This window comes from Trichomonas vaginalis, chromosome V (assembly GCF_026262505.1).
Source record: "Trichomonas vaginalis G3 chromosome V, whole genome shotgun sequence".
NCBI lineage: Eukaryota > Parabasalia > Trichomonadida > Trichomonadidae > Trichomonas > Trichomonas vaginalis.
Genome location: NC_067207.1, coordinates 19,046,252 through 19,073,684, shown reverse-complemented (window position 1 = coordinate 19,073,684; position 27,433 = coordinate 19,046,252). Strand labels below are relative to the sequence as shown.

General features: G+C 32.1%; 11 protein-coding genes across 11 annotated transcripts, besides 5 other annotated features; 6 read left to right on the top strand and 5 right to left on the bottom strand.

Moving 5' to 3' along the window:
- Positions 1-18: 18 nt before the first annotated feature.
- Positions 19-3,832, bottom strand: TVAGG3_0363410 (TOR signaling; the record flags this gene model as incomplete). The annotated part of the gene is made up of 1 exon (XM_001315869.1): positions 216-3,689. The coding sequence occupies one exon, from the start codon at positions 3,687-3,689 to the stop codon at positions 216-218; it is 3,474 nt and encodes a 1,157-aa protein (XP_001315904.1).
- Positions 3,833-4,728: 896 nt separating this feature from the next.
- Positions 4,729-6,192, top strand: TVAGG3_0363400 (protein serine/threonine kinase protein; the record flags this gene model as incomplete). The annotated part of the gene is made up of 1 exon (XM_001315870.1): positions 5,080-6,165. The coding sequence occupies one exon, from the start codon at positions 5,080-5,082 to the stop codon at positions 6,163-6,165; it is 1,086 nt and encodes a 361-aa protein (XP_001315905.1).
- Positions 6,193-6,266: 74 nt separating this feature from the next.
- Positions 6,267-7,874, bottom strand: TVAGG3_0363390 (ankyrin repeat and SOCS box-containing protein 4 family; the record flags this gene model as incomplete). The annotated part of the gene is made up of 1 exon (XM_001315871.1): positions 6,267-7,874. One exon carries the CDS (start codon positions 7,872-7,874, stop codon positions 6,267-6,269), a length of 1,608 nt encoding a protein of 535 aa, XP_001315906.1.
- A 317-nt stretch (positions 7,875-8,191) lies between these two features.
- TVAGG3_0363380 (uncharacterized protein) lies at positions 8,192-10,300 on the top strand (the record flags this gene model as incomplete). The annotated part of the gene is made up of 1 exon (XM_001315872.1): positions 8,192-10,300. The coding sequence occupies one exon, from the start codon at positions 8,192-8,194 to the stop codon at positions 10,298-10,300; it is 2,109 nt and encodes a 702-aa protein (XP_001315907.1).
- Positions 10,301-10,758: 458 nt separating this feature from the next.
- Positions 10,759-11,634, top strand: TVAGG3_0363370 (uncharacterized protein; the record flags this gene model as incomplete). The annotated part of the gene is made up of 1 exon (XM_001315873.1): positions 10,759-11,634. The coding sequence occupies one exon, from the start codon at positions 10,759-10,761 to the stop codon at positions 11,632-11,634; it is 876 nt and encodes a 291-aa protein (XP_001315908.1).
- Positions 11,635-13,624: 1,990 nt separating this feature from the next.
- Positions 13,625-14,596, bottom strand: TVAGG3_0363360 (uncharacterized protein; the record flags this gene model as incomplete). Its single annotated transcript, XM_001315874.1, has 1 exon — positions 13,625-14,596. One exon carries the CDS (start codon positions 14,594-14,596, stop codon positions 13,625-13,627), a length of 972 nt encoding a protein of 323 aa, XP_001315909.1.
- Positions 14,597-15,279: 683 nt separating this feature from the next.
- Positions 15,280-16,323, bottom strand: TVAGG3_0363350 (uncharacterized protein; the record flags this gene model as incomplete). Its single annotated transcript, XM_001315875.2, has 1 exon — positions 15,344-16,312. One exon carries the CDS (start codon positions 16,310-16,312, stop codon positions 15,344-15,346), a length of 969 nt encoding a protein of 322 aa, XP_001315910.1.
- A 1,059-nt stretch (positions 16,324-17,382) lies between these two features.
- TVAGG3_0363340 (structural constituent of ribosome) lies at positions 17,383-17,867 on the top strand (the record flags this gene model as incomplete). Its single annotated transcript, XM_001315876.1, has 1 exon — positions 17,409-17,813. One exon carries the CDS (start codon positions 17,409-17,411, stop codon positions 17,811-17,813), a length of 405 nt encoding a protein of 134 aa, XP_001315911.1.
- Positions 17,868-18,603: 736 nt separating this feature from the next.
- Positions 18,604-21,391, bottom strand: TVAGG3_0363330 (ubiquitinyl hydrolase protein; the record flags this gene model as incomplete). Its single annotated transcript, XM_001315877.1, has 1 exon — positions 18,802-21,351. One exon carries the CDS (start codon positions 21,349-21,351, stop codon positions 18,802-18,804), a length of 2,550 nt encoding a protein of 849 aa, XP_001315912.1.
- A 567-nt stretch (positions 21,392-21,958) lies between these two features.
- Positions 21,959-22,165: a mobile genetic element.
- Positions 22,166-23,206: a mobile genetic element.
- Positions 23,207-24,398: 1,192 nt separating this feature from the next.
- Positions 24,399-24,436: a mobile genetic element.
- A 577-nt stretch (positions 24,437-25,013) lies between these two features.
- Positions 25,014-25,050: a mobile genetic element.
- Positions 25,051-25,386: 336 nt separating this feature from the next.
- Positions 25,387-26,019, top strand: TVAGG3_0363280 (uncharacterized protein; the record flags this gene model as incomplete). The annotated part of the gene is made up of 1 exon (XM_051231503.1): positions 25,387-26,019. A coding segment is annotated over one exon (633 nt), but the record flags the coding sequence as incomplete, so codon positions are not given.
- Positions 26,020-26,154: 135 nt separating this feature from the next.
- Positions 26,155-27,433: part of a mobile genetic element that runs on past the window's edge.
- TVAGG3_0363270 (uncharacterized protein) lies at positions 26,912-27,184 on the top strand (the record flags this gene model as incomplete). Its single annotated transcript, XM_051231502.1, has 1 exon — positions 26,912-27,184. The coding sequence occupies one exon, from the start codon at positions 26,912-26,914 to the stop codon at positions 27,182-27,184; it is 273 nt and encodes a 90-aa protein (XP_051101232.1).

Here is a 27,433-nt window from a genome sequence, read left to right as displayed (position 1 = left end):
CTTTTAGGATTAGCAAAATATCTCAAATTTTGTTTGAGTTTTAAAGATAAATCTTAAATTCATATCGCCAAATCTTTCTTACAAAGAAGATTTTTATTGAATTTTGATAAGAAAATTAATTTTTATCGATTGAGATGTTGTATGTTCAAAAAAATTTCAAAATTATACAATCAAAATCTATTATTTAACAACAAATACAAATAAAAATAACATTTTCATGAATCGTAATCAATAAAAATTGATTGAACTCTGTTATTAATTTTGATAGCGCAGGCATTTTCGTTTGGATGCAAAGCGAATGCCTCAGGAACAGTTCCAACCATATGCTTCTTCATTTCCAAAACTCCAGTCTCAGAAGAAAAAGAAACCAAAGAATCAGAAATTCCAACAGCATAAGGCAAATGTTTGTGGACATCGAAGTGTGACAAACCTTTACCCATGTTGTATGAGGATTCCTCGGTCATTGTCCTCATTTCGAACAAAGATACGTTTCCACTTGAATATCCAGCAATTAAACTGAAAGGAGATGCACCACTTGCATTACAAGAGATGAGACCTGGTCCTGCACCATGAATTACAGCTGCTCGTCCAGGCATTCTTGTATCAAAAATTGATAAATCTTGTTGAGCGACGTAGAACAATGTAGAATACGGTTTCAGCCATTCTACGTTCTCTGTCTTCGAAAAATCTATCGATATCGTCTGACATTTCTGCAAACAGCCCAAATCAAAAATTGATACATTCGCTGCTTGATGATAATGCAGGATTTTGTAGTCCCTGTTGTTGTAATCAACAATTAGGGATCTGTTGATGTCAGGAGGGGCCATCCAAAAGGCTGCATTAGGATCTAAACTCATTGTATCAACAATTATAACTTGAGATCTGCTGGAAACGGCCAATAAGTGGTAATCGTCAATGAAATCGTTAAATATGACTTCTTCCTTGTAGTCTTCTCTCGCTTTCATCATTGGGAACATGGAAGGAGGCATTCCTTCTTTTGTTACGTGAGGACGGAAGAAATCATAGACTCTGTGGCCTTTCAACATGTTTGAAGATGTCTGTACATGCAATGCTCCGTTTTCATCTGCACAACAAAGCAATCCTGAAGGAGATATCGAAGGATTTCCTACAAGTTTGGAGTTGGAGTGGCTATTCTCTAGTGTACATTCTATAAATGCTAACGGTTCGATCGAACTCTCAAGAGAACGTGAAATTGTCGTCAAAAGCGCATTTGATACATTTGATGACAAAACTTGGGCTTTTTTCTTGATATATCGCCTTACAACAGGGGGTGGAGGAGGTGGATCCCTCGAATTCTTGGAGAAAGAGAACCTTGTCTTCTTTTCTTTCGGTTTTTCGTTTTCTTCTACTTCTGATTTGGTATTGAACGTGAATCTCATGTTGTGCATGTCATTGGCTGTCTTTTCATTCGATTTTTCTTTGTTACTTGACCGTCCACTGAATCTTATCAACTTTGGTCGCTCAGAAGGAACTTTTAACCTCGACGGAACCCTTTCTTGGGATATTCTACGCGCTTCTTCAGGCATACAAGCGTCAATGAACTGCATAAATTCGATCAATCTTTCGCATGTTCGTAAAGAAGGGTCGAAAGTCATTGTTTGCATCTGATATGTAAGGATCGTGGTATTTATATGATCAGTTGCGTCTTTATCGAAGTCAGGGAACTCTTCAAGTCTATTTATGAATCTTACAGGGTCAATCATGATCAAATAGGACAAGGAAACGAGAGATTCTTCTCTGACCATTGCATCCAAGTCATTGCAACCATCAATCAAACTAATGAAAATAAATTCTTTCATTTCATCGTTCAATTGGTCTTTCTTCTTCTCAATTATAGCTCTTATCTGCGATACCATTGAGGCTCTGACCATTGGATGCTTTTCTTCGAAGAATTCCTCATGTTTGAAAGTAAAATCTTCATGCATTGTCGAAAGAAGCAGATGAGCAAGCGCTCTTTGACGAATTGATGACGCATGCATCATTTGTTCAATGAATTTGTTGAGGCCACTCTGAATATAAAGGTCAACTTTTCCAGGAGAGTCAGAAAACAACAATAGGCAGCCAAGAGAGATAGTTCTGAGTTCCTTATGCTCGCTATGCACTCTTTCGATCCAAAAATCTACATGGTTCTCAAAAGCAGTTTTAAGAGGGGGAGACACCAATAAACAATTTAAGACCACATAAGAAAAGTCAGCGGCTGTTTCATCTGACATTGCTTTGACTCGTTGTGTATCATTAATGATCAATGCTAATGATGAAAATGCTTTCGTACTTAAGAATCCGACAACAAATCTTCTCGAAATTCTCAAAAATTTGGAACAAATATGGATTGTTTCTTCGAAATACTGCGGAAGGTCTAACAATGGAGCAATATACTGGAATTCACCTGGTGGATTTCTCTTTTTGTTTGGAAAACAAAGCCAATTTTCCAATAAAGTTAATTGTTCCCTCAAAACAGTATCAAGAGATATTTCTGTCTGTGGAGTAGGCTTTGCTGCTTCCATTAGTCCAAAAAGAGCTTCATCTACGTGTACATCGAAAGAATCCCACAAAGGATGCTGAGATAAATCAGGAAAATCAGGATACGAGAACGGAGTCATGGAATACGACTTCATTACACGTGTTGCGAATATGAAATTCGTACAAAGTTTCGACATAATCGGTGTAGTTCTGAAAGATTTGTAAAAACGCTCTGGCATCTCTTCGTAAGCTTTGAATATCATTTGGTCGACACATGCCTGCAAACAAATTTCGATCATATCGATAATAGGATTTGAAATTTTTGAATCATGAACTTTTTCAATCAAAGTTACGATATCGTAGTCTGTAAGTACTCCTGACTTGATATCTGAGTAGTCCTTTGACAGCCACAGCAATGCAACGCTCGCAGGAGTCAAAAGACATGAAGTAAATAAATCATAAGGAACTTGAGGTGTATAATGCAATGTATCTGTGGTCGCACCGAAAATTGTGACAAATTGGTCTGAGGTATGTATGATGTCTGCCACGTTTTTTGCATAATTACAGTCTATAATGAAAATTGAGTTTGAATCGATTTGATCTGCCAATCTTTTGATTGCTTCTGGGTCTTCTTGTAGCGGAAGTGATTGTAGAGGCATATCAACTTGCTGTTTGTAGCCTTTCTTCGCGAGATCTTTGAGATTTGGTGTAGATCTTGATAATCCTTTGACAGATAAGCCAGTCGATTTGGCAACAATCTTCTGAGATGTACCTAATGTAGGATCGATAATATGGTATATCAGTTGCTGATAGTGTTCGTTGGATATTGGAATTGGATCAGAATTTCCAATGGAAACTGGTTGAAAATCTATGGTGAAATTGTTGATTAGATGTGAGTATTCCTTTTCTATACCTGCTTTTATCATTTTATTCGCTGTTTTTGCATCAATTGTTGAAATATCATTCCAACAGAAAACTTTCGGCGGTAAAGTATCTTCATCTACCTCAAAGTGTTCTGTTGCAGTTAAATTTTCCGCCAATTTGCAGACAATTTGAATAGCAGGATCTGTCGTCGAAATTTGAGGAATACCAATTTCATGGCTCGCTCTAGTGTTTATATATCTATCATAAAATGGATGCCAAACCCTAGAAGCTTCCTCTTCGACTAAGTCTTCGACGTGATTTTCCCAGGCGCCGATAGACTCCATTCAAATTGAGATTTTACATAAATTCTGTATTCGACAAAAGTGACAGAATACATATGAGATTTTGATACGAGTATCTGAAACATGTATCCATTACCTTTTATTCAGGTTAAAAATCTCTAAATCTCACTCTTGTCTAATTCTTTTTGTTAATTACGAGCCTTAAGAAATGATGAAAGAGTGAGTTTCTATAATCTTCCAGGAAAAAAGACTGACTTTATAAAGCAGAGCTATTACACTAATTTTTTGTTAATCAAAGAGATTTTTTCAACGTTGCAGATCTCACACTACTTATGGTAATGCGACTTAAAATATCTATAATTACAGATTTTTATATTAGATTATGATATAATCCATAATTAAAAAAAGTTGGGTTATTTTATTCGGTAGGAATGTTCGGCAATAAAAAGTTATGACAGTTACATAAAAATACATGGTAAGATTTTATTAATTATCAAATTCATTGAACAAAAAAGGATCAAATCCCGAATTCGATTCATAAATAGGGAAACTTCCATGACATGCTGCAAAATGAACTGGATAATCCTGTGAGGCCGAATTTTTTGAAAATTTGATTCGGATTTTTCCTTTAAACTACAGTTTCGTGAATTAAGAATTCGTTAAAACTTCTGAGACATCTTGAGGAACTTTAATCAAATTCAGTCTCCCTCTTTCTTTTTTCTCCGGAAAAATTCCGTTATCACAAAAATGTGGGACGTTCGTTCTTATTTCTTGAGTAAAACGCCCTATCATACGGAAGACATTTGGCGAGTCAAAATCTCCCCAGCAGTATTGAAGCTTAACGTTAATAAAAGGTGGTTGCCTTACAATAGTATTTCCGAAAAACGAGCATTGGCGGCATGTTATAGACTTGTCTCCTAACAAATAGCTTAAAGTATTTGATATGAAATTTGAAATCTTCAATGCACATGAGCTACATTCGCCAATTGATCTAATACAGCAATAATTTGATCCATTAGTCTCATGAACTAAACCAATAGTTGAATTACTTTCTACTAATGAGATGAAACAACTGGATCCAGATCCTTGACATAATGTGCTGTTATGAATGGTGAGAAGCAATGTTGATTGAATAATTTTAATATTTGTCTGCATATAATAAGGATTGGAAGAACAATTCGCTGTTGTTGATGAATTCAATAAAAATGAACAACTATTTACAAAAATTGAATTTGCAACAGCATGATTATACTCATTTGAAACAAAACATCCATAAAAACATGCATATACACAGTCAAATTTTCCTTTTTCTTTATAAATTGCACCACTTTCTATCGATGATTGACATTTTTGGAACATGCAATGTTTAATAGAAAGGATACTATCGCCGTTATGATATATTGCACCACCGTATTGTTCCGAAATAATATTGATGAAATTCGTATCATGTATATCAACTTCGGAACTTAAATCTAAATGCCTTAGGAAAGATATGCGTGGAGTTGATATATGTGCATGCGTCAAATTCATATTTTTCATCAATAAATTGCAAAAAATAATCATCCTTCCAATCGGCAATTGTCACTTTTACTCAGTTATGAGTAGCAGTGAGAGGAGACCAGCTGGCGGACCAAGGAAAATACCAGAAAAACTACCAGAGATTGAAACAATTCAGTATGGTGAAAAACTTGGACAAGGCCATTTCTCTGAAGTATACGAAGGCGTTTATAAAAACGAATTTCCTGTAGCAATAAAAGTCATTGAAAGAGGATCTGATCATCTCATATCAACAGAAATCCAATTACTACAAGATCTTCGTGGTCTTCCACACATTGTTCAGCTCTACGAAGTAATTCATAAAGAAAATACTGTCTTAGTATTTGAACTCGTTAAATCCTTAGATACAGATGATTTCTTTGACGAACTTACTCCGAAAAGGCTTAAATTCTGCCTCAAAGCACTTTGCACTGCATTACAAGCTGCTCATAGAAAAGGTGTTGTTCACCGCGATATCAAATTAGAGAATGTAATGATAAGTGAAGACTTCTCTGACCTCAAAGTTATTGATTGGGGCTGTGGAACTTATATAACAGATTCAATGTCACCAAAAGCAGGTTCGCGTACTGTTAGATCACCAGAAATGTTACTTGGTTACCGCGGATATGGCTCTGCAGGCGATTGCTGGGCTGTCGGAGCCTTTATTTACGATGTTTTGACAGATGGTCGCATCCCATGGAAAGCCAAATCCAGTCCAGAAGCTTTAGGTAAAATGTCCACTATATTTGGCGGTTCTGCTTTATTTGGTCTGGCAAAGAAATTAGATATCGATGTTGACGAACAAGCAGCAGCTTTGATGAACCACCACGCTAAACATACAATTGACAGCTTCTTCTCAGAGGACTGCAGCGATTTGGTCGATGATAATCTCGTAGATTTGATGCATCACTTATTAGAGATTGATCCATCAAAGCGTTATACAATGGATCAAGCCCTCGGTCATCCTTATTTCACATCATAAAAAAATAATTTTGTTTGTCAAAATAAATTTGAATTTTTTTTTTAGCAAAAATAATTTTTTTTATAATGATATCCATCTTCGAAAATATCATTATACAACTATTAAATTTTGGCACCATGAGAAAGAAGAAGTTTGACTATTCCTTTATTATTTTGACATTCTGCATTATGAAGAGCTGTTTTTCCAAATTCATCTTTTTCATTGATATTTGCACCATGCAAAAGAAGAACTTCTGCTTCTTCTTTACTATTATGAAGTGCTGCTTTATGAAGAGCGGTTTCTCCAGATTCATCTTTTTCATTGATATTTGCACCATACGAAAGAAGAACTTCTACTATTTCTTTACTATTATGAAGTGCTGCAACATGAAGAGCTGTTTCTCCATCTTCATCTTTTCCACTGATATTTGCACCATACGAAAGAAGAACTTCTACTGTTTCTTTACTATTATGAAGTGCTGCATTATGAAGAGCAGCTTTTCCATTTTTATTTTTTTCATTGATATTTGCACCATGCGTAAGTAGAACTTCTACTATTTCTTTATTATTTTTAAATGCTGCAATATGAAGAGCGGTTTCTCCAGATTCATCTTTTTCATTGATATTTGCACCATGCAAAAGAAGAACTTCTGCTTCTTCTTTACTATTATGAAGTGCTGCTTTATGAAGAGCGGTTTCTCCAGATTCATCTTTTTCATTGATATTTGCACCATACGAAAGAAGAACTTCTACTATTTCTTTACTATTATTAAGTGCTGCATAATGAAGAGCGGTTTCTCCATAATAATTTTTTATATTAACATTTGCACCAAGTGAAAGGAAATATTGACAAAGAGATGGAATTTCAAAATGTTTTGAATAATCAAAGCATAAGTTAAAATTATTAGTTTGATCGAAATAAACTAAAAATGATTCTAGATTATTATTTTTTGTACAATAATCTAAATTGATCTCTATATTGTACTCATTCATTAGGAAAGTAACAAAATCAATGTTGTGTGAAATAATTGCATAGTCCATACAAAAAGAATCTGGTTTTTGATATTTCAAACATTCACTCATAATCTCTTGATTTCTGCCTAAAAATGATAATTGAAGACATGTTTTTGTTATTTCTGATTTAAATTTCGTTATTAATAACTTGAAACAACCAATTGCTCCGTGGTAACAACATAATTCAAGTAATGAATATTCATTATAAGCTAAGGGATATAACATGCTTTTAAGTTTTTGATCTTTATCAAATCCATTACTTTCAGTGAATGAGATGAATGTCTCTAAGTCATTATACATGATTGCTCTATAAATTGTATTTTCTGTATGAATATTGATATTTTCTGAGTTAATATTTACGAAAATTATTTCGCCTAATTTAATTCCATATTCTTTATAAAATATGAAGTCAGAAATAACTGAAATATCAGTGACTTCTTTTACATTGTAGTCATCAGTTATGAATTTGGCAAGAGTCAGATATGACTTTGTATAGCGGTTATTAAACGGAATAATGTTTAAAATATCTTTGACTATATTTTGGGGATGATATTTCTTTGAATCAATTAACTCTGTTTTGATCATATTATAAATCTTGTTTAATTCTTCTTCATTTTCCGTCTTCAGCTGATATAATGCATTATATGAATCGATGTAGTATTTATACATACTTCGCTGTGCACTGAAATCATTTGGATGAACGTCTTGCTCAGACATTATATAATTCTAAAATTCGTATCGGACTAATAATCATCTTCATTATTTGTTAGGAGAAAAAGGCTATATTATACATGTGGAATACAAGGACCACAAAGATTTCGTAATTAAATTTATGAATTTTGATAATACTTATAGATATCAAATGATACAATAGTAATAAGAGAGTCAAAGGCTGTAAGAAATTCATCAATAACCTCATAATATTTTGAAATTTTGTTTGTTGAAAGTTGATATGTAAAATAGTATTAGATATTATTTTGTATTATCACTATAATTTAATATGAAATCATAATAAAATTCGTACGTTTTTTTAGATGGAGGAGAACGACATTGATCAAGTCATCACACACGGGCTTTTGAACATCTCGTTCGACTACAGTAATGTCAGAGAAATCCTTTCTGAGCTCAACAAACGAATTGAACATCTAAGAAATGATAGCCAGAGAGCAAAAGAAATAAAAGAGTTTAATGATGCCATCGTTGACATGAAAGCACAATTAGTTAGCTGCAATGGACGAATTGGTGAAGTCGAACGCAATGTTAATTTCATTCAGGCTACAAATCAAAGAACTTTAAATCAAATGACCGACAAATTCAATAACTTATATGAATTAACACAAACAAACATCGATAAAAAGCAAGTAGAACTCATTACGGCTGCTCAACAGCAAATCGACACAGGTCTTATCAATGGAATTACAAAAATGAGAAAAAAATTTACAGATAGCTTTAGTACAATCGACATGCACAACGAGCTAGCATATAAACTAGATCAATTAAGTGATAAATTCGAGAAAATGTCCACTGTTTCCACTGATGGTTCCTTTGATGAATCAAAATTGCAGACAATTCTTGAAAGATTAGGGGTTTTGGAAACTAATATGGATGCTGCTCAACAAACAATATCAGAAAATAGCGATAATGTTCTGAATATGAAATCTCAAATGGATTCTTTACAAACTACAACAGATGAAGTACAAGAAATAGTAATTAGCTCCAGGTCAGCCGAAACATTAACACCAGCTATCGATAATGAAGCTCTAAAGTCACAAATGCAAGGATTTGAAGATAGAATCGCGGAATTACAGAAAGAAATAGAAAACGTACGAAATACAGATTGCGCAAAATTACAACAAGACTTTACCTCGATGCAAGAAGGCCTTGCCGATACTCTAAACGATATTTTTGCAAAAATTGAAATTGCAATGAACAATTCTGCCGGAAGAATCTCAGCTATCGAGCGATCTTACTCAAAAAACCACATAGAGACTTCAAATCAGTCCACAGGAAGCCAAACAGACGCAGTTTTGCATATTAATACGATTACAACTCCAATTGTTTCCTCCAGATCCTCAATGTCATCAGCCTCAGTCACAACACCAACTCCTGGCTCCAATACAGCCTCTCCTCATCGACCAGCCGCTGTAATTAACACAAATCCCGAAAATGAGGAGTCCGAAATCAGTCCAAAGCCCGACAACGATGTTTCCGAGCGTCTAGAGAACAATCGCTCCCTATCAATGCTACTTCCAGACGATGTTGAACCCTCGCAAATCATTGATGACGACAAAACTCCTTTTGTTCCAGGCCTTTTAGGTCTTGACAAAGTGCAGCGCCAGTCTTTCTCCATGGACAATGAAAAAGAAAGCTCCAACAGGAATTACGACCGTTCAACAAGCGAAGAATCGTTTACAACAAACGATGGAACAAGAAGAAGGCGAAGATTATCGAGAACTATGTCTTCAGCCGGAATCATTGACCAATCAATGGATCCTACACAAAGTAGAGGCAACTTGAAGCCAATTATTGTTGAAGGTGGTGCAAGGGAACTGTCGGAGAAACTCCAAGATTTAGTTGTCAGAGTTGAAGAAATTGAGCACCAACTTTCTAAGACGAGAAGAAGCGAAAGGAATTTGGAGAACTTGAATGGCAGTCAGTCATCATTTGATGGCATCAATAGTGATGCTATCCAGGCAATTAATAAAAGGATTGACCATTGTTGCAGCCGAGAAACAGTTGACAAAGTTTTGCAGATTGTTAAAAACGCCGTTTCTAAGTTAGGAACTAGAGTTGAGAATATCGAGAAAGATAATTCATCATGTATCCACAAAGATGAGTTTGTTAAGTACTTGAATGCAGTTCAAGCAGCTACAGAAGGAGATAACACAACAGCTGCGGCAACTAGAGGTTACAAATGTCTTCTTTGTGGTCGAGAAAAAGGCGGAGTTGTCGGAATGATCACAGATTCAGAAATTGCACGGTTGATGGGAGAACCACAATCATGTGCTCCTGTCAGAGCTGGAGATACAGTTATATTGAACTACGGAAGTGGTCCTGTTCGTCCTAAGTCAGCAATCAATGCAACAAAGAAATCCACTTCAAAGAATGCAACAAAACTTCCAAAGATTGAAGACAAAGTATAATTTTGTTTTATATTTTTATCTGTTTGTTTGTTTTTTAAATAAATAATCATTATTTTAATCTATATTAACTTTAATAATTCCTTCAAATAGAACTCTCCTGCATAAACTTATATAGAATTGATTTACTCACATATAAATTAATCTGTGTTTACGTCAAATTTCTGCTAAGTGGAGTAAATTTAGAAATTAATGTGCATTCGTTTTATAAAATAGTAAATGTTTAGATGTGAATATGATATAAAATATGACTAACAATAATATTGGTGGCTTATTCTTTTACAAAATTTTTCCCAAATGCCTAGCGAAAAAGAAATGACACCTTTCCGATGCATAATATATTGGATTTCGAAAATATGCCTGTGCATGAGATCTTTTTGCTATTTTTCAAAAGTCGTAATTTAAATTTTATTGATGTCACGTCAATAAAAAAACCGTTTGTTATTTAATCAAATAAAGTGATGTCATATAGTGAAGATATTTCAACTCGTTTAGGTCAATTAGAGAAGAAATATAATACCCTTCAAAAGATTGTTATGCACAACATAAAAGATGATGAATTATCAAGATTGCAAGACCAAGTTCATGAAATCGATGTTTCGCTAACAAAATTAACGAGCATTGTCAATAATGAAATTATGAAAATTAAATCAATGATCGACTTATCAATTGACGATTTAGATTCTAAAATTAACATCAAAATTGAAGATAAAATGCCAGATTTAGATGAAGTTAACGACAAAATCGAAACATTACAAGAAGAGTCATTTATTTTTCACCAACAAGTGGCTGATGATACCGTAATAATCAATGAAAGATTTTCTTATCTCGAAACAATTGTCAATAAGCTCAAGATAGATAATTTAACAACTATTGAAAATAAATTCCAAAATGTTCAAAATACAAATAATAACTTGACAGAATTTGTTAATAAAGATGTTGAAGATAAACTTAAAGAATTAAGAGATTTAGTTGAAAACAAATGCAATGATTTAGATTCAAAAATTGATGAATGCAAACAACACGAAGAAGAAGATTTCAAGATATTAGATTATAAAGATAAAGATTTACAAAAACAAATTGATGATTTAAGGAAATTAATTGAAACAAATAACATTCAAGCTGAATGTCCAACACGTCGTATCGATTTAAATGATAATAATAAGATAAATGAATTAGAAAATAAGATTGATAATATAAAACGGGAAAAAGATGATGAATCTAAGAAGTTAAATGATTTTATTGGAAACTTACAAAATTTATTGAAAGATATGCAAAATAATGAACCAGTAGAAAAGAAGAAGGATGAAAATGTTGTCGAATTAAAGAATAAGTGATATGAATTATAAGAAAAATACTATCCTAAATTTAATCAAAGCAGGAACGATAATTTTATGGTTTGAACTTACGCCCATTTGGCTTTAATTCAGATTTCTATAGAATTGGGGCATATGTCATTCTTTTGCAAGTATGACCTTTAAAAAATTATATTTAAAATTTATATATATTTGTGTCTTTATTTCTAACGATTTGATTTGTTTTGAAATAATTTCTAAAATGGAATTTATTTAGCATTTTCTGACATTAAAATTTATTGTTTATTATTTTTGCAATTTTTTCGAGGATAATCAATAGATTGGGCATCCAAAATAAATCAAATAGCCTTTTTTATCAAGATACATATAGAGTATATCTCTTTCTTTAAAAAAAAATCAAACCAAATCTGCAATTGGAAAAATTATTGATTTATTTTAATCCTCAAAGAAAAGAATCAATGTTACTAAATAAAAACTATCCCAATGATGTTTGGGAGTCGTTTTTCGGATCTTCTAAAAATTATACTGAAATTTACTCAAATCAAACTATTAATAATGAAGATAGTAGCTACTATATTTTCAATGTTTTATTTCAGGATCTTTCTGCACCAGTTATTGAAATTATATCAGAATATAATCCAAAACTTCTTATTTCTGATTCAATTTTCGATTCAAATATAGCAAACATATCAAAAGAGTATTCTATTTATTTTTCAAGAGGTTCCTTCATACATCAACGAACCTGTGCCAAAAATTTGAAATCATTGTCAACAAATGGTTGTCACTCGGCTAGTTATGGTTTTGATGACAGTCAAACATTGAACTATGTAATGGATTCGTCGATAGCAAACTTTGGATTTGGAGCAGCCGGTATAATGCTACAGAATGGTAAAATTCGAATAAACAAAGTAAATATTTCTAATTTAAAATGTGACGATTCTTGGGCTGCATATTCCATCTGGTATCCCACTGGTCGTTCAAATGTTTCGTTATCAACTTTCATCAATATTACTAATTTATATGTACAAGAGGAAAATCGGGGCATCATTTTATACCTTCATGATGAAGGAGGATTAATTTATCAATCAATAATTAATGAAATTTTTTCTAATTGTATCCTATATTTATATTACAGTGATTTACAAATTCAAGAATGTCAAATAAATACTAATTATGTTCCATTAACAAATGTAGATGAGGATTCTGGAATATATGATGAGGATATTGATTCACAGGTGATTGTTAACGAATATTCAGGAAATGAATTGTGTAAAGGAGATCCGTTCGTTTTCAATATGTTATTGTTGAAAAATATTTCGATCGAGAATGAAAATTATCCATTCATTGAAAAAGATGAAAACATTTTAGCAAAAATATTTGTTTTACATTCAACAACAATCACAAATGAAAACATATTAATTGAATCATGGATTGATGATGATTATAATAATAGAGAATCAAAACACATCCAGCAAATTCAAACAATTTCAGAAGACAAATATATCCATTTCGAACATAATTTGAATGATATTTATGGACAACATGCACTTAAAGTTCGAATATCAGATATTTCGATGAAAATAACATCAGATAGTGTTTCTGTTTCGTTTTACGAAGGCCAGAAGTTATCATTTCAGTCGAAGATTCATATTACACACGAAACAAAGTCACAATTGTTGGAAATGTTAATGGAAACGTCACAGATTGCATGATTCATCTTTCATTCGACAATAAAACTCAATCTCATTCTATCCACACATATACAAACGATTTCTTACTTTCATCAGATATTCCAACAAATTTTGATCCACAAACATCAAATATTTACCTCACTATCACAAACAGCAAAAACAAAATTATTTCACAATTAATCAAAAATGGTATCAGCAGAAAACAAATTAGTAAACCTGATAGAAACTGTTTACCATTTTATTCATCAAGACGTAGATGAAATTAAAATAAAACATATACTTTAATATATATACAAACACTGAAAATATTTTAATGAGCTTTATAATGAAATATATGATTTCAATGAAACTCTTTTTCTAAGAAAAGAAAATGTAGCCATATTTTGGATAGGAATAGGGATTGTTGTTTCAATACTACTCTTGCAATAATAATATGCAATGTTATTATCAAAAGGAATTTCGTTCCTATTCGTAATAATCACATAATATGAGTTTGGAACGGTGTCAGCAATGTAGCTACCATCAACATAAAATCTTCCTTCATAAGGAGCAAAATAAAAATATTCAGTTTTGGCTGTATTTCTGATAAAATTACATTTAGTAATATTAATTGTTGAGTCTCTGGCACCCATTTGAACGCATAAATTGTTACTTAAATGGTTGCAATATTCAGCTAAAAAATAGGGCACTTGATAAAAATAACTCACAATTGAATTGGATATTGTATCGGAATTATTGGTAATTATAGAAAATGATGCTTTTGATGGGTATCTAACTGTTGTCACACTGTAAAATCCATAAAGTTTAGACACTGAATAAGATATATTGTCATAATTAATCTCAACATTACCATGATAAAATCCATTAATTCCAAATTGATCGTTAATCAAATTACCGCTATGAGATATTGCTGAATCAAGTAGTTTATTCTGATAATTTGCAATATTACTAACAAAAGAATAACAATACATGGCTCCTAAATTGGAATTTGAATTTACACTGCATATTCGATTTTGGGCGCATTGTCCTTCTTTACCGAAGTAAAGGCTTCCTCCTTGCCCGATCGAATTAGAACAATTGTAAAAATCAGTATTTTCAATAAGAACTTTTGTCAAATTTAGATTATTTGTGAAATTAATAGCACCTTGTGTGATTTGTTCTTCAAATCTGCATCGAACAATGTAATAATTGCAATCTTGGGCACTTAGATTCACACTTTTTTTGTGATAATATGATTTTTCATCTGATTCTTGGAAAAAAGTATCCCAATCTTGCTGTAAAAGTTCTTCCATAAACTTTATTCTGTACCATTTGATATAAGCTATCATTTCTACGCCCTACACTTTCCAAATTATAAAAGATTCACAAGCAAAAAAACGTTGTTTCAATACGTTCACAAATTAAACCACGACTCAAATTTTTCTTCATTGATTTTAATTCATAATATGATGTAGAGTCAATAGTTATAAAAAATAAAATTTTTATCTTTGAAATCATTGTTGAATCTGGTTACGCAATTCTTTTGCTAAATTTGTTATTTATTTCATTTATCTGAGTATCGATCAATTTCATGAACTTTACATAATAATGAGAGATAATTGATTGTTGTTTGATCTATTAACCCATCAAAAGTTCTTCACAATGATTAAAAAAGTCATATGCATTGATTGAATGTTCCTATATAATGATATTAAACAAATCATGAAATAAGTCCTTTGTTTTTTATGCTAAGAGTGAAATGATTGAATCCAATAAATTACACGTATTCTACTGTTTATTACTATCAAATAATGCAAAATTCTTGGTTGTCATTATCCATTTCATTATTCACGTGAGATTCTCACAATTTTCTGTGGAGGGAATCTTAAATCATGAATAATTTAACCATGGAAATGAGTTTAACTTATCCTTTTCCTTTAACTATGCCAATAACTATCTCTTGTTTCAAATAATTCTTAAAATTAAAAAAATGTAATTAAAACGAGTCATGATATTGTAATGTTTAGAGAATCTTATCATGTTAGAGAAAAGAAGCAGATTTAGTCCTTGATCTTAAGATTGACGAAGTAGTTGATTTCCTTTGCATCACTGAGGTTCGGGATTGAAAGGCCAACCTTAGCTTTTCCGAGTTTCTTGATCTTGAACTTAGCTTCTCCGAGAAGTCCTGGAGTGATCTCCTTTTCTGCCTCCTTTGTGGCCTTCAAGACGAGGTTGAGGTCCATCTTCTTAAGGTCAGCCTTGATGCCGAAGGATCCGTTGATATCCTTGTCGTAGTTAACGTTGAGACCGTATTTGACCTTCTTTCCGAGCTTTCCTTGAGCGTTGAACTTGCCTGTCTGGAGAGATGAAACAATGAGGCCTGCCTTGTGTCCCTTGTACTTCAGCTTGGAGTAGAGATCGATTGATGCGAGAAGGTTCTCTTGTGTTGGCTGGAAGTGGAAGAGAGCACCGGCATGGAGCTTCTTTGCTATCTTGGCAAAGACACCAGCTTGGTATTCCTTGGATTCTTCGTCGAAGCAAGCAACGAAGTTAACTTTCTTGATCTTGGCCTGTGCATCGAAGAGAACTGGTGGAAGATCTTCCTCTGGCTTCTTTAACAAAATGTCGGCGTGGACCTTCATCTTGTTGACCTTGAACTTTGGCATAAGGAGTAATGAAGGAGCAAGCTTAGCAGAATCGAATCCGAAGATGGCCTTTGTCTTCATCTTCTTTATCTTCTTCTTTGTGGAGAAAACAAATGTGTTTTCAAGTGGGTTGATTGTTAACTCTGTTTTGATCTTGTCTAATTTTGGAATAATTGAGATCTGTGGCTTGCCCTCTGCAAATCCAACGATGGCCTTGCCAGCCTTCTTGACTTTGAACTCAGCTGAGAGAGCTGGGTTTTCAATCTTTTCATCGACAGAAAGAACGCACTCAGCTTTCTTCTGCTTGAGTGTGACAGCAACACCTGGCTTGAATTCAATTTCTGTGAACTTCTTACCAAGTTTCTCGTACTTGATCGGCTCCATCCTTCAAAAGTGAAGTGAACTGCGCAAAATTTTCTACAATAGTTTACTTGAGGCTATTAACGATAGCTATTGAATATTGACGCTGTTAATGACTGAATTTTCTTTATACGATCAAAATTTATTGACGTTATTAGCAATTGTATTGTTCGTCTACATCGAAAATGAACGATTCATATATGAGCTTGTATATTTTAACAAGAACTTTCTGTTCTGGCTATCTGTTTTTCTCAAAAACTTTGTTTACATCAATTATCTCTTCAATAAGGTGTAAATCTCTTCCAAGCTAGCCATTATCGGGTAATATTTGTTTAAAGTAGTTAGAAATCCTCATCATTAGATTATATCTTTATATATCCTTATTGTATAAAAATTTAAAATTATTTTCAGCTATATTATAGCTGATGCACCATAATTCTATGTTTCTAGTGACATGCTATTATTTTATGAAATTGTTTAGTAATACTACCCAGTTTCTTGGCTTTTCAATAAATCATTCTATATCGTTCTCAATATTGCCATGAGTGATAGTTGTGGCAGTTATAAAGGGGTAGATCTGTCAGTGTTATCGGTAACAAGAGAAGTTGACTATGTCAGAGTGCATTAAAAAGATTAAGAATGCTCCTGTGCATGTGACACATGATCTTTTCAAGAATATTGCACAAATCCTTGATGGGCAGCCCTTTTTCTTATGATAATTTTTCTTTATATATCAAAATATTTAAATCAGATTGCTCACTCATGTGCATCAATCCCAACATCTGTTTATTATGTTTGCCAATAGTGATTTCAATCTTGGTATTGGCAATTCTTTAGAGTCTTTAGATATGATGTGTTATATACTAAAAAATACGCAGTGTTAGTTGGATAAATCGATTTAAATAGGAATTTCTAATCTATAGGATTGTTGTTATCTTATAATAAAGCATACTCAAAGAATGAATAAGATAATATTTGGAAGAATAGAGGAAATGTTCAATGAAATAGTTATTACATTAGTTGCTTTGTAATAATATATATTCTAATTGATGTATGATATTTTGAATACATCTTGGCCCAGTCACTTTTCTGATGCGGTTTTGACAGCCAATATTTATCAATGCAGGTCTTTGTTCGCAGCCTCAGTGGTAAATTCCTCACACTTGAGGTCCCAGAGGGCCTTACACTTGAGGAACTCAAGGCTTTCACAGACCTTGAGCTTGCCGGTGCCGTTTTCGAAAACGCCGTCCTCGATGAATTCGAAGTTGATGATGGTGGCAAGAAGAAGAAGAGGAAGAAAAAGAACTTCGTCTCCAAGAAGCGCGTCCCACACCAGCGCAAGAAAGAGAAGCTGAAAATCCTTAAGCTCTTCAAGATCGGAAAGGATGGCTCCGTTGAAGCTCAGCGTAAGGAGTGCCCACACTGCAAGGGCTGCTTCCTTGCTAAGCACAAGGATGGCCGTCAGTACTGCGGTAACTGCCACTACACAGTTGACAAGGAAGGCAAGCAAATCAAGTCTAACTAAGTAATTGCTAGGTAAATAAAAGTGTTCATGATCTTATCTTGGTCACTTAGTGACCCCAATCCTTGATGGAAAGTAATTTCCGGAGATTGGTCCAGATGAGACAATGAACAGTCTTTATTTCCAAGGTATGATTGGCTTTCCTGCTATTCTTACTATTAGAAGTATGACTGCTCATTTGATGTAATATCTCATCTTGGACTCATCGTGCATCTTCGGTTTTCGCAAATTCATCAAGTTTTTTAGGTTTTTTTAAGCATCTTTGAGAAATTTTCTGATTAATTACTAAGTGAAGACAAATAACATTTGATTTTACTCAAATGTTATTTGTTTTCTCTTAAGTTCAAACAATTATTCATTTAGCGAAATAGTTTTATTATAGTTTTACTTTATTTTGAGTTTGATGCTGCATTAATGAATATTATAAGTTGTTTGTCCGTTGGAAGCTATGAAAATAAGTTTTACGGCTTCTATTAGTGCTTCTAATGATATTGTGTGCAAGGGAAATTAATCCTTGAAAGTTTTCTGCCTACATATAGTTTAAATTACCACGATGAACTATATATACTTAGATCAAGGCATCTTTCTTTAATATTCGGATAGCGTTTGAGTCAATAATCCATGACTTGTAATATATCTTCAGTAAGAATCATTTCTCTTAGATTTGTCAGAAAATATAGAACTTAATTATCATAAGAGCTTTTTGAAAGCTTGAGAATGTGAACTACACATATCCCAGTTGGTAAATTTGACATATCACATTCAAAATTTTATTGGATAATCGGCCACAGATGTATCTGAACTGCTCATTAACATACCGACAAACGGTGGATGCATATTGATGTATAGAGTGTTTCTTTATACAAAATTTATATGAACTTGATTGTAAAAGTATTAGAAAACAAATCATATTATACAAATATGTTGAAAGTGATTGGCGATAAGCAATTAAACAATGATATTTTGAATAAATAAAAAAATACAAAACATTTTATTCATCAACGCGTTGGTAAAATATAATATATGCGTTGTTCTGGTGCGCTGCTTCTGGTGTGCACCTGTAAGCCTGCTTTTCATTGAATTCAGCCCATGTTACAGCATCAATTTTTGCGTGAGCGCTGTAATGGCCAGCTCCTATCTTTCCACCGTATTCGCATACGGCCACGAGTTGGAATTTGTGTCTTCCATATAAATCTGTCAAGTTTAATTCGTCTGGATACGTCACAGCTATGTCGTTTTTCTTTGTCTGGCCACGGACGATGTCGAACCTCTTTAGAGCAAGAATTAAAACCTTCGGCATCTTCGCAATCGACACTTTTTTCTTAATTTTCGTCATTTCACCACAAGGTCTCCATGAATCCCTGATTCCTCGTGATAATCCTGCTTCTTCTATCAATTGTATTATGTTTACATCCTTCTTTCCGGTCGTTACGCTGTTTTTCACTGGAATTCTCATCAATTTTTGCCAAGAAACTCCAGTTGTCTTAACAATAGTGACGATTACGGATCTTGCTGCTACTGATGGACACTCCGGGATCGGTTTGAATCGCATTGATTTCGAAAAAAGTGACTTTGAAAGTTCAATTTCGAATCTCGTAGGGGAAGAAGGGCTATTTTTAATACTTGGCACTAGTATTCCTAATTCTGGGTTAATGAACGTATCCGTTGTCGGCTCGTATATATAGGAGAAGTAATTATCGCAAATCTCCAAAACTTGTTCGGCAGAAGTATCCGGAGAAGGTATTTCTATGAGGAAAGGGCCATCTATGATCTTGCTGGAGTTAATTAGCTTATGTAAGTTAACGGCCACTCGGACCATCATATGAAGACCATTCAGGTTATTAATTTCGTAAACTATGAGAGTCTTACCGTGTATGGCCGTCTCGGGTCCGGTGATCCATTCGATGTTGTTTTCGTTGTCTACAAGGCCGTAAATGCAGTTAATTGGTCGTTGAAGGTATTCCGCGAGACTGGCAGCAAAATTTTCCGCGTTAACCTTCTTATCTATAAGTGGTATGCGAAGAGAATACCTCGGAAGCTTCGGATCCGACGGGACAAATATAAAAGTTGATGATAAAACCGTCGGAGGAGGTAAATTGAGTAGTAACGATGTAAATGGCGAAAAGACTGTCTGTTCTGAAGTAAATTTAGGCGAAACCGTGGAAGTCATCGATTGACCGTGAAATATCTCTGTAATTATCGAATCGTTGAGCGCTACGTGCTCTATCCACTCTTCCATGGCTCTGGCTTGAGTACTCGATGATTCCTGCTTGATTGGTATATCGTGAGGTTGTCGAAGCTGTTCGTTGAGTAAATCTAAGATTACGGTTAATAATTGATGGGCGTCCTGATGGTGGTTGGCTGCAAATTCTGGGGAGTATTTTTCTATGATGGATTTGATTTCATATGGAGAAATTAAAGCTGATGTAGAATTTGAGTGATAAGATCGAACGAAATCGGTAAATGCGTTGACGATATTGCAGTTCTTGCATTTCCTAGGACATTCGATAACTGGTTTTGTCTGTGTGTTGTTTAAAAAGTATTCTTTCAAAGGATCTATGTGAACTAAGCACTGAAGGATGCTTTCGATAAAGCATGTGTTTGTAAGATTAACGAGGCCTTTAATTCCTTGTGGATTTTCGTAAAACTCGCGAGATTTTGAAAAAATTATTGGTGCGCTTACTCTTTCGGTATTTAAAGGATTTGAGAACAGCTGGTTGGGTGGAGTCGATGGTACACCAAGACCAGTTGCTCCGCTTGTAAAACTAGTTCTTCTTTCTTCGATAATTCGTCTGGAAACTGAAGCTCTTCTTGCTGAGCTTTTTATAGTGAATTCTGGCTTTGATAAGACTATTGGTGATGCAAAGGTTGGTTTTACTTGTGGAAATGGTGAAATTGTCGATGATGATTGATTACTCGCTGAATTTGTATTTGTTGGTTCAGAAATCTCTTCTTCGGCGGGGTAGTCTCCTTTTTGGAGAAGCAAATCTGTATTTACAAATAAAGAATACTCACAAATGATTTGATTTGGAAATAAATAACGTCCAACTTTCTTTTGCCAGTAATCTCTAAGCGTATATGATTGAGGGTTATCTAATTCGAATTCTTTGCATGCTAATTTAATTAAATTTTCGACTGCAACGAATTTTGAAATTAAAATTTTTTTAACATTTCCTTGGTAATGAACTTTAAATGAATGAAGTTTTGTTACTGGGACTCCATTTCCTGTTTTTGGATCATAGCCAACTTCAACTTCAACAGGAGGCCCTCCTTGATAAGTTTGAATGAGGCCATTCCAAACAGCGGCTGGAATAACTACGTAATCAACATCGACGGCTTTTTCTAGATAGTTGACGATTTCTGAATTGTCTATAGGAGGTAGTTTCTCTTTTGTTGGATTTGAATCAATCCCAATACTTTGCTTCCAGTTATTGAACCATTTAGCGTCAATGGCGTACGCTGGTTCGCCTGGCCGAAACGTTGTGAGGGATAGAATGTCCCTAACGACATTGGGTTGTTCAAAATCAGGATTTAAAGTCATTTAATTATTAAAAATTAAAAAAAAATTATAGAGAGAATGGGGAAATTTTGATCATTTGAATTTTTAATTGTATTTTTATGTTGTACGAGATCACAATCTCGGGGACTAAAGGTGGTTATTTCTTCGTTATGTGCGCTTTAATTCAATTTTTGAGATATTTACAAAGTTTAATGCAAAATCAAAGTCTTTATTTTCGTGGAAATGGGATTAATAATAAGTGATTTGGAATTTGATTATCTAATGGATCGACGAAATACAACTCAATTTTTCTTCTTTCTGAAAAAATTCAATCTCTTATTCAATTAATTTTAAATTCAGTTGAATCAAATTTTAATGAATATTTATCTCTTTGGAATAACATGTGTTTTATATTGATTTGGATATTGTGAGCAAAATTCGAAATATTACAAATTGAACAATAATTTCATGCTGCAATCCGTTATACTCCTCATTTTGTCTATAATTTTCTCAAAAATTCAGGAATAAACAAAAAATATTGTACTTCAATAAGAAATCGTTTAGTTCGGTTGAAATTTGATTTACCATTTGGTTTTTATTCAATATATCGTTGAAAAGCTAAGAATAATTACATCGATTTAAAATTTTCGGTAAAAAAGGGGGTTGGCGTCCTAAGGCGTCCTAGTGTAAATTTCTCAAAATTGTGATATTTACATCACATTTTTGAGAGGTTTATGGGCGTCCTCAGGGAAAATTGAATAGCTAGGGCGTCCCGAATTTTCATTCTAAGATTTAAATATATTATATACTTAAGTATAATACAAGCAATATAAAAATTAAATTTTTATTATGTTAAGGGTGCACCCGTATGTACGTTTATTTGAGAGGAGGAGGATTACCCTCTCAATTTTGAGGGATTCGTTAGTTTATTTTCTCGATGAATATGCAATAAAATTTGATTTTTACCTTATCAATATACTTCATATAATATACACATGTTCATGTAAAAACTTTTTTCCAAAATCCTCAGGAATTAAGGGATTTTTGAATTTTAAGAATTTTTTTCGAATTTTTTCGAAAAAAAAAATATTTTCAGAACAGCCTTAACTGCTAAGATTTAGGAACAATGTTAAGTATCAAAAAGAAAGGAGGTCTGATATAGACAACATATATCGTTGAAGGTTGAAAAAATCTCTAATATTTGAGCCCAAAATTTCAAATTTTAATTTTTTGAAAAAAGAGGCCACCGTATGTACGTTTATTTGAGAGGAGGAGGATTATATTTTTGAAAGGGTGAAACATTATGAATATGTTAATTATATAATAATATGTATTATTATAAAAAAGAAAAAATAAAGCACGTTAAAATTTTTCTTTCTTGATTTTTTACAAAATCTACTTAGAATTATGCAAAATATGACTAAATAATTATAAATTTCAAGTTAAATTTTAATTTTGATAAATAATTTAAATTTCAAAATATCAAGTTCAGTTCGACTATGTATGTAGTAATTCCTCAATAAAGTGCCAAAACCCTATTAAAATATATGAACATTTTCAACATTTTAATGTTTTTATTTAAAAATTTGATGGAATATGAGCTTCAAACAATTATTATGTAAATAAAAATAATTAAATATATGTATTTATTCGTATTACAACCGTAGTAAGTCGATTCTTCCTTTCTTCTACTGAGGTTTGAATTTGATTTCGAATTGTAAAGAGATTCAAAGGGAAAATACTAGCGGATAAAAACTACCTCCATGAAAGGGTCATAATGGAGTCAAGTTGTATTTTTTGATATTTTTTGCTTTTCGAGCCTAAATAGGTAGCCAAGATAATGCCTAAAAATAAGGTTCTAAATTCTGAAGTTTACATGATCCTCTCGTGTGCACCCTTAACTTATAAGAAATTTTTTTGAATTATCGTTGATTTATTGTAATCTTTCCAGGCTATACTTTTGAAATCAACTTTACCTGTCATACGCATTAATGTAGTAGATGTCTAGGTGTAGCTATTATATCCCAGCAACATTGGTATTTTATCATTGTAAGATATCAAAATGAAGCGTTTTTTCAGATATAATTTTTCGTAAATTTTTCAAAAATAAGATGGTAAAAAAGCCTCGACTTGCTCGAAAAATAACAATTTTTTTGACTTGTAAAAATAACCCTTTTACAGCATGGGCAGCTATTCAATCACTATTTCTTTTTCTAAAAGTATATTTTTCAAAAAAAATTAAGATCAAATTCGACAATTTCTTGATGAAAGCAAAAATATTACACATACTTCTAGATGCATGGGATAAAATATGCAATTATTCAATCAATTCGCATGATTTGAAAAAAAAAATCTAAATTTGATAAAAATGTAGAAATTTTTTATTTTTAACTTGAGATTCGATTTTTTTTGATCCAATTTGTGAATTTTTTTTTGATCGGAATTTCAATTAATTTGTTGATCAAAAATGACCTCACAATGTTTGATCATAAGTGAAGTCATCTTCATGGGTATTTAGAAATTCCAAGAGAAATTGCTTATTTCTCGCAGATGTAATATCTGAGAAAATCGAATTTAAATATTCATAGAAACCCAAATCATTCTCCGGTTCGAATAATTCATCTGTTGCTTTTTCTGTTTTTTCTATGAATTTTAATAATTTGATTAATAAATCTTCATCAGGAAGAATTATTGCTGCATTTGTGATAAAATTCCATATTGAGGTAATATGGCAATAATTACATTTATAAAATGTAATTTTATCCAAAATTTTTTGGCAAATTCGCATAATAGCATTAATATTTGAAGCTGAGATTAAACCTGTGATTACTTCTGTAACTTTTGGAAAATCATCGCAATTTAATATCTCTTTATATTGAAGTAGTATATGAGTGCGGGTTGTGTGACTTTTTTTGTAAACGTAAGAATTCATACAATATTGAACGATTTTGTATCATTTTTTTTTACATATGAAGTAAAAAATGTATGATTCTTACGGTTTTTATTCTTACGTTTTTGAATAAATCAAGATTTAAAAATGTTCAAAATTGTAAGACATTTACACTCAACCCATACATAATGAAATAAACTGTTGTAAACAGAAATTCATCAAAAGTGACACCTCAGAAAAGCTAAAATATTGAATTTTTGGAACTTTTGATAGAGCACGTTTTTAAATATTAATTAAAGTAAATGTATATTTTGTAAAGATTCTTTTTAATAAAAAAGTAAAATTTTGAAGAAGAACACAAAATCTTCTGAAAAATAATATCACATAAACTCATATTATTTTCTAATATATAACTATTTTATATAAAAATCAAATTCAATGATCTTAAAAGCGAAGGATAAACCTCAAAATTTACGAATATAATGAGTGGGAATATAATGCTTATCTATCATAAAACCATATGAAATATCAATTTTTGCTTTACGCCTATTCCCACTCATTATATTCGTAAATTTTGAGGTTTATCCTTCGCTTTTAAGATCATTGAATTTGATTTTTATATAAAATAGTTATATATTAGAAAATATTATGAGTTTATGTGATATTATTTTTCAGAAGATTTCATTCTATATGCCTATGAAAAGTACTCTCAAAACTAACTTTTTCCTAATTATAATTAAATCTAGAATATTGTATTATGCTTAGTATTATTTCATTTTTCTCATTCAATTTAGAATTTACAAATGTCAAAAAATTGAGAGCTGTCACTTTTGATGAATTTCTGTTTATTACAAAACACATTAAAAAAATTAACATTAATTTTAAAATAATTTATTTTTCATCATTTATAAAAGAAGCTATATATATAGATGATGTCAGATATTCCGCGATTAATTAAACATTGTTTAAATCATGAATGGAATCAATGGAGTCATAATCAAAGACCTCATAAACGAGAAGAAGAAATTAGAAACTAATGATTATTTGAATTTATGAAATCAATTATTTGATTCATTCTTTCTTCAATCTCTTCTATTCTTTTTGTTAAATCATCAATTTTCATTAATGAGGTGATTCTTGATCAAAGAGGTGGGCACCCCTAAAACATTTATTTTATTTTTATATAAATGGATAATGTAGATTTAAAAATTTTAATTGATGATTTAGTATTTAATCAAAATTTTCTTAATTATTATGATTTAAAAGCATATCTTCAAAAATATGATAACAATATAACGGGTGATGATATGGAATATTATTATCCATATTATAAAAATGAAATTTTGAAATATCATGATAAAATAATTTCTAAAATTAAAGACAAAATTAAAAATAATGAATATATAAAGGGAAAAACTAAATCACAACTTAAACAATTGAAAGATTTCAAAAATAAAGTATTAACAGAAGAAGATATTGATGAATTATATAAATTATATAATCCTGAGCCGCAAAAAACAAAGATGCAAAACGCCCAGGTCCTTCAGACCATAAGTGATGCACAAGCTTTAATTTATGATTCATTAGTTAAACCACACTCAGCCCGACTTTTAAATGAAGATCAACTTTTGGAATTCATCCTTCAACATAAACTCGAAGCGGGAAAGTATATCAAACCTTTATATACAGTATATTTAAAACAAATGAATAAAATACATCCAGAATTAATGAAAGGAGGAATGAAATCCAAAATCAAAGCAGATAAAATTAAACCACTTGCAACACCAAAACCTCTAACAGTAGTACCTCCTCCTCCTTCAGTTAATCCTTCATCATTCACTTTATTATATCCATTTCAAACATTAAAGAAGCAAAAAGATTTTAAAAGGGATTTCAAGATATTAAATAAACCAACTGACCCAAAAATTCAACCGTTAAAGGAAAAATTTAGTCGCCCCTCATTTGCACCACATCCATATTCATACGAAATCGATCATTTAGAATATTCAAAAGGAAACGTTACTTATTTATTCGCCATTAACATTAACACCAGATATTTATATTGCATTCCGGTGAAAGGGAAAACAGAACAGGAAACAAGAAGAGCTATTCAATACTTACTAGATCATGAAAGAGTAGATAATATAAGGGGTGATGGTGATAAAGGATTTCAGGCAGCTATGGCTCATTATTTCCCACAAATTAATTTTTACTTTTCATCCTCTTCATATACGTTTCATAATAAAATAGTTGATGCGGTAATGAGAACTCTTAGAGATGCGTTAGGAGTTAACGGTCAGATATACTGGGATGGAAATCATGACTCCATCATACAGCAGGTAGTATATTATTACAATAATACATGGCATAGAACTATAAACATGAAACCAGTGGAAATGAAAAATGATATTTCAAAAGAATGGGAATATATTAGAAAGCAAATGGAAAGGTTAAATGATGTTAAACGTGAACAAATTAATTCGGGGCTCATGAATTTTAAACAAGGGGATAAAGTTTTGATTCATCTCGATTATGGAAAAACTGATAAATCAATGACAAAAAGAAGACGAAGATTTGACACAATAGCTGAATTTGTTAGATATATTAACGGTAATGCATTAGTTGAAGTTGACAATAAATTAATAGAAATTCCGATTTATTTTATTACTCCATTATATTTAAATAATATTTAATTTTTTTATTTCGTAAGAAATGAGTGACAACGAAGCAGCCAAGAGTCCAGACGATGAATATAAAAAGAAACTAAACAAAATTAAATCAAAAATATGCTATTACAAAAAGAAGCCGCAATGTGGTGGGGTTGAAAACGATCAAGAGAGGAAAGAAATAATTGAAAAATTAGAAACTTACCGTTCAATCCTTAAACTGAGTGAAGCAAAAATAAAAGAATTTAATAGAATAAATAAATTGATTGGAAGAGATGAATTTAATAAAGATGAATTTTTAAACTCAATCCAAATTTAATTTTTATTCCTCATCTTCTCGGTTTTCGTGGTTTGTTGTTTTTTTAATTAGTTCTTGCATCATTTTTATCATTTCCTTCCTTGTTATGATTCGTGGTAAATTTTGAGCTTGTGGGGTATTCATTTATATAAAAATAAAATTTTGTTATCAGTTATTTTATCGTTAATGGTTTTAGGTTATTCAATAATTATTTATTTTTGAATAACTGATGAGGTCACCGGGTCACCAGGTCACCAGGTAATTTAACTT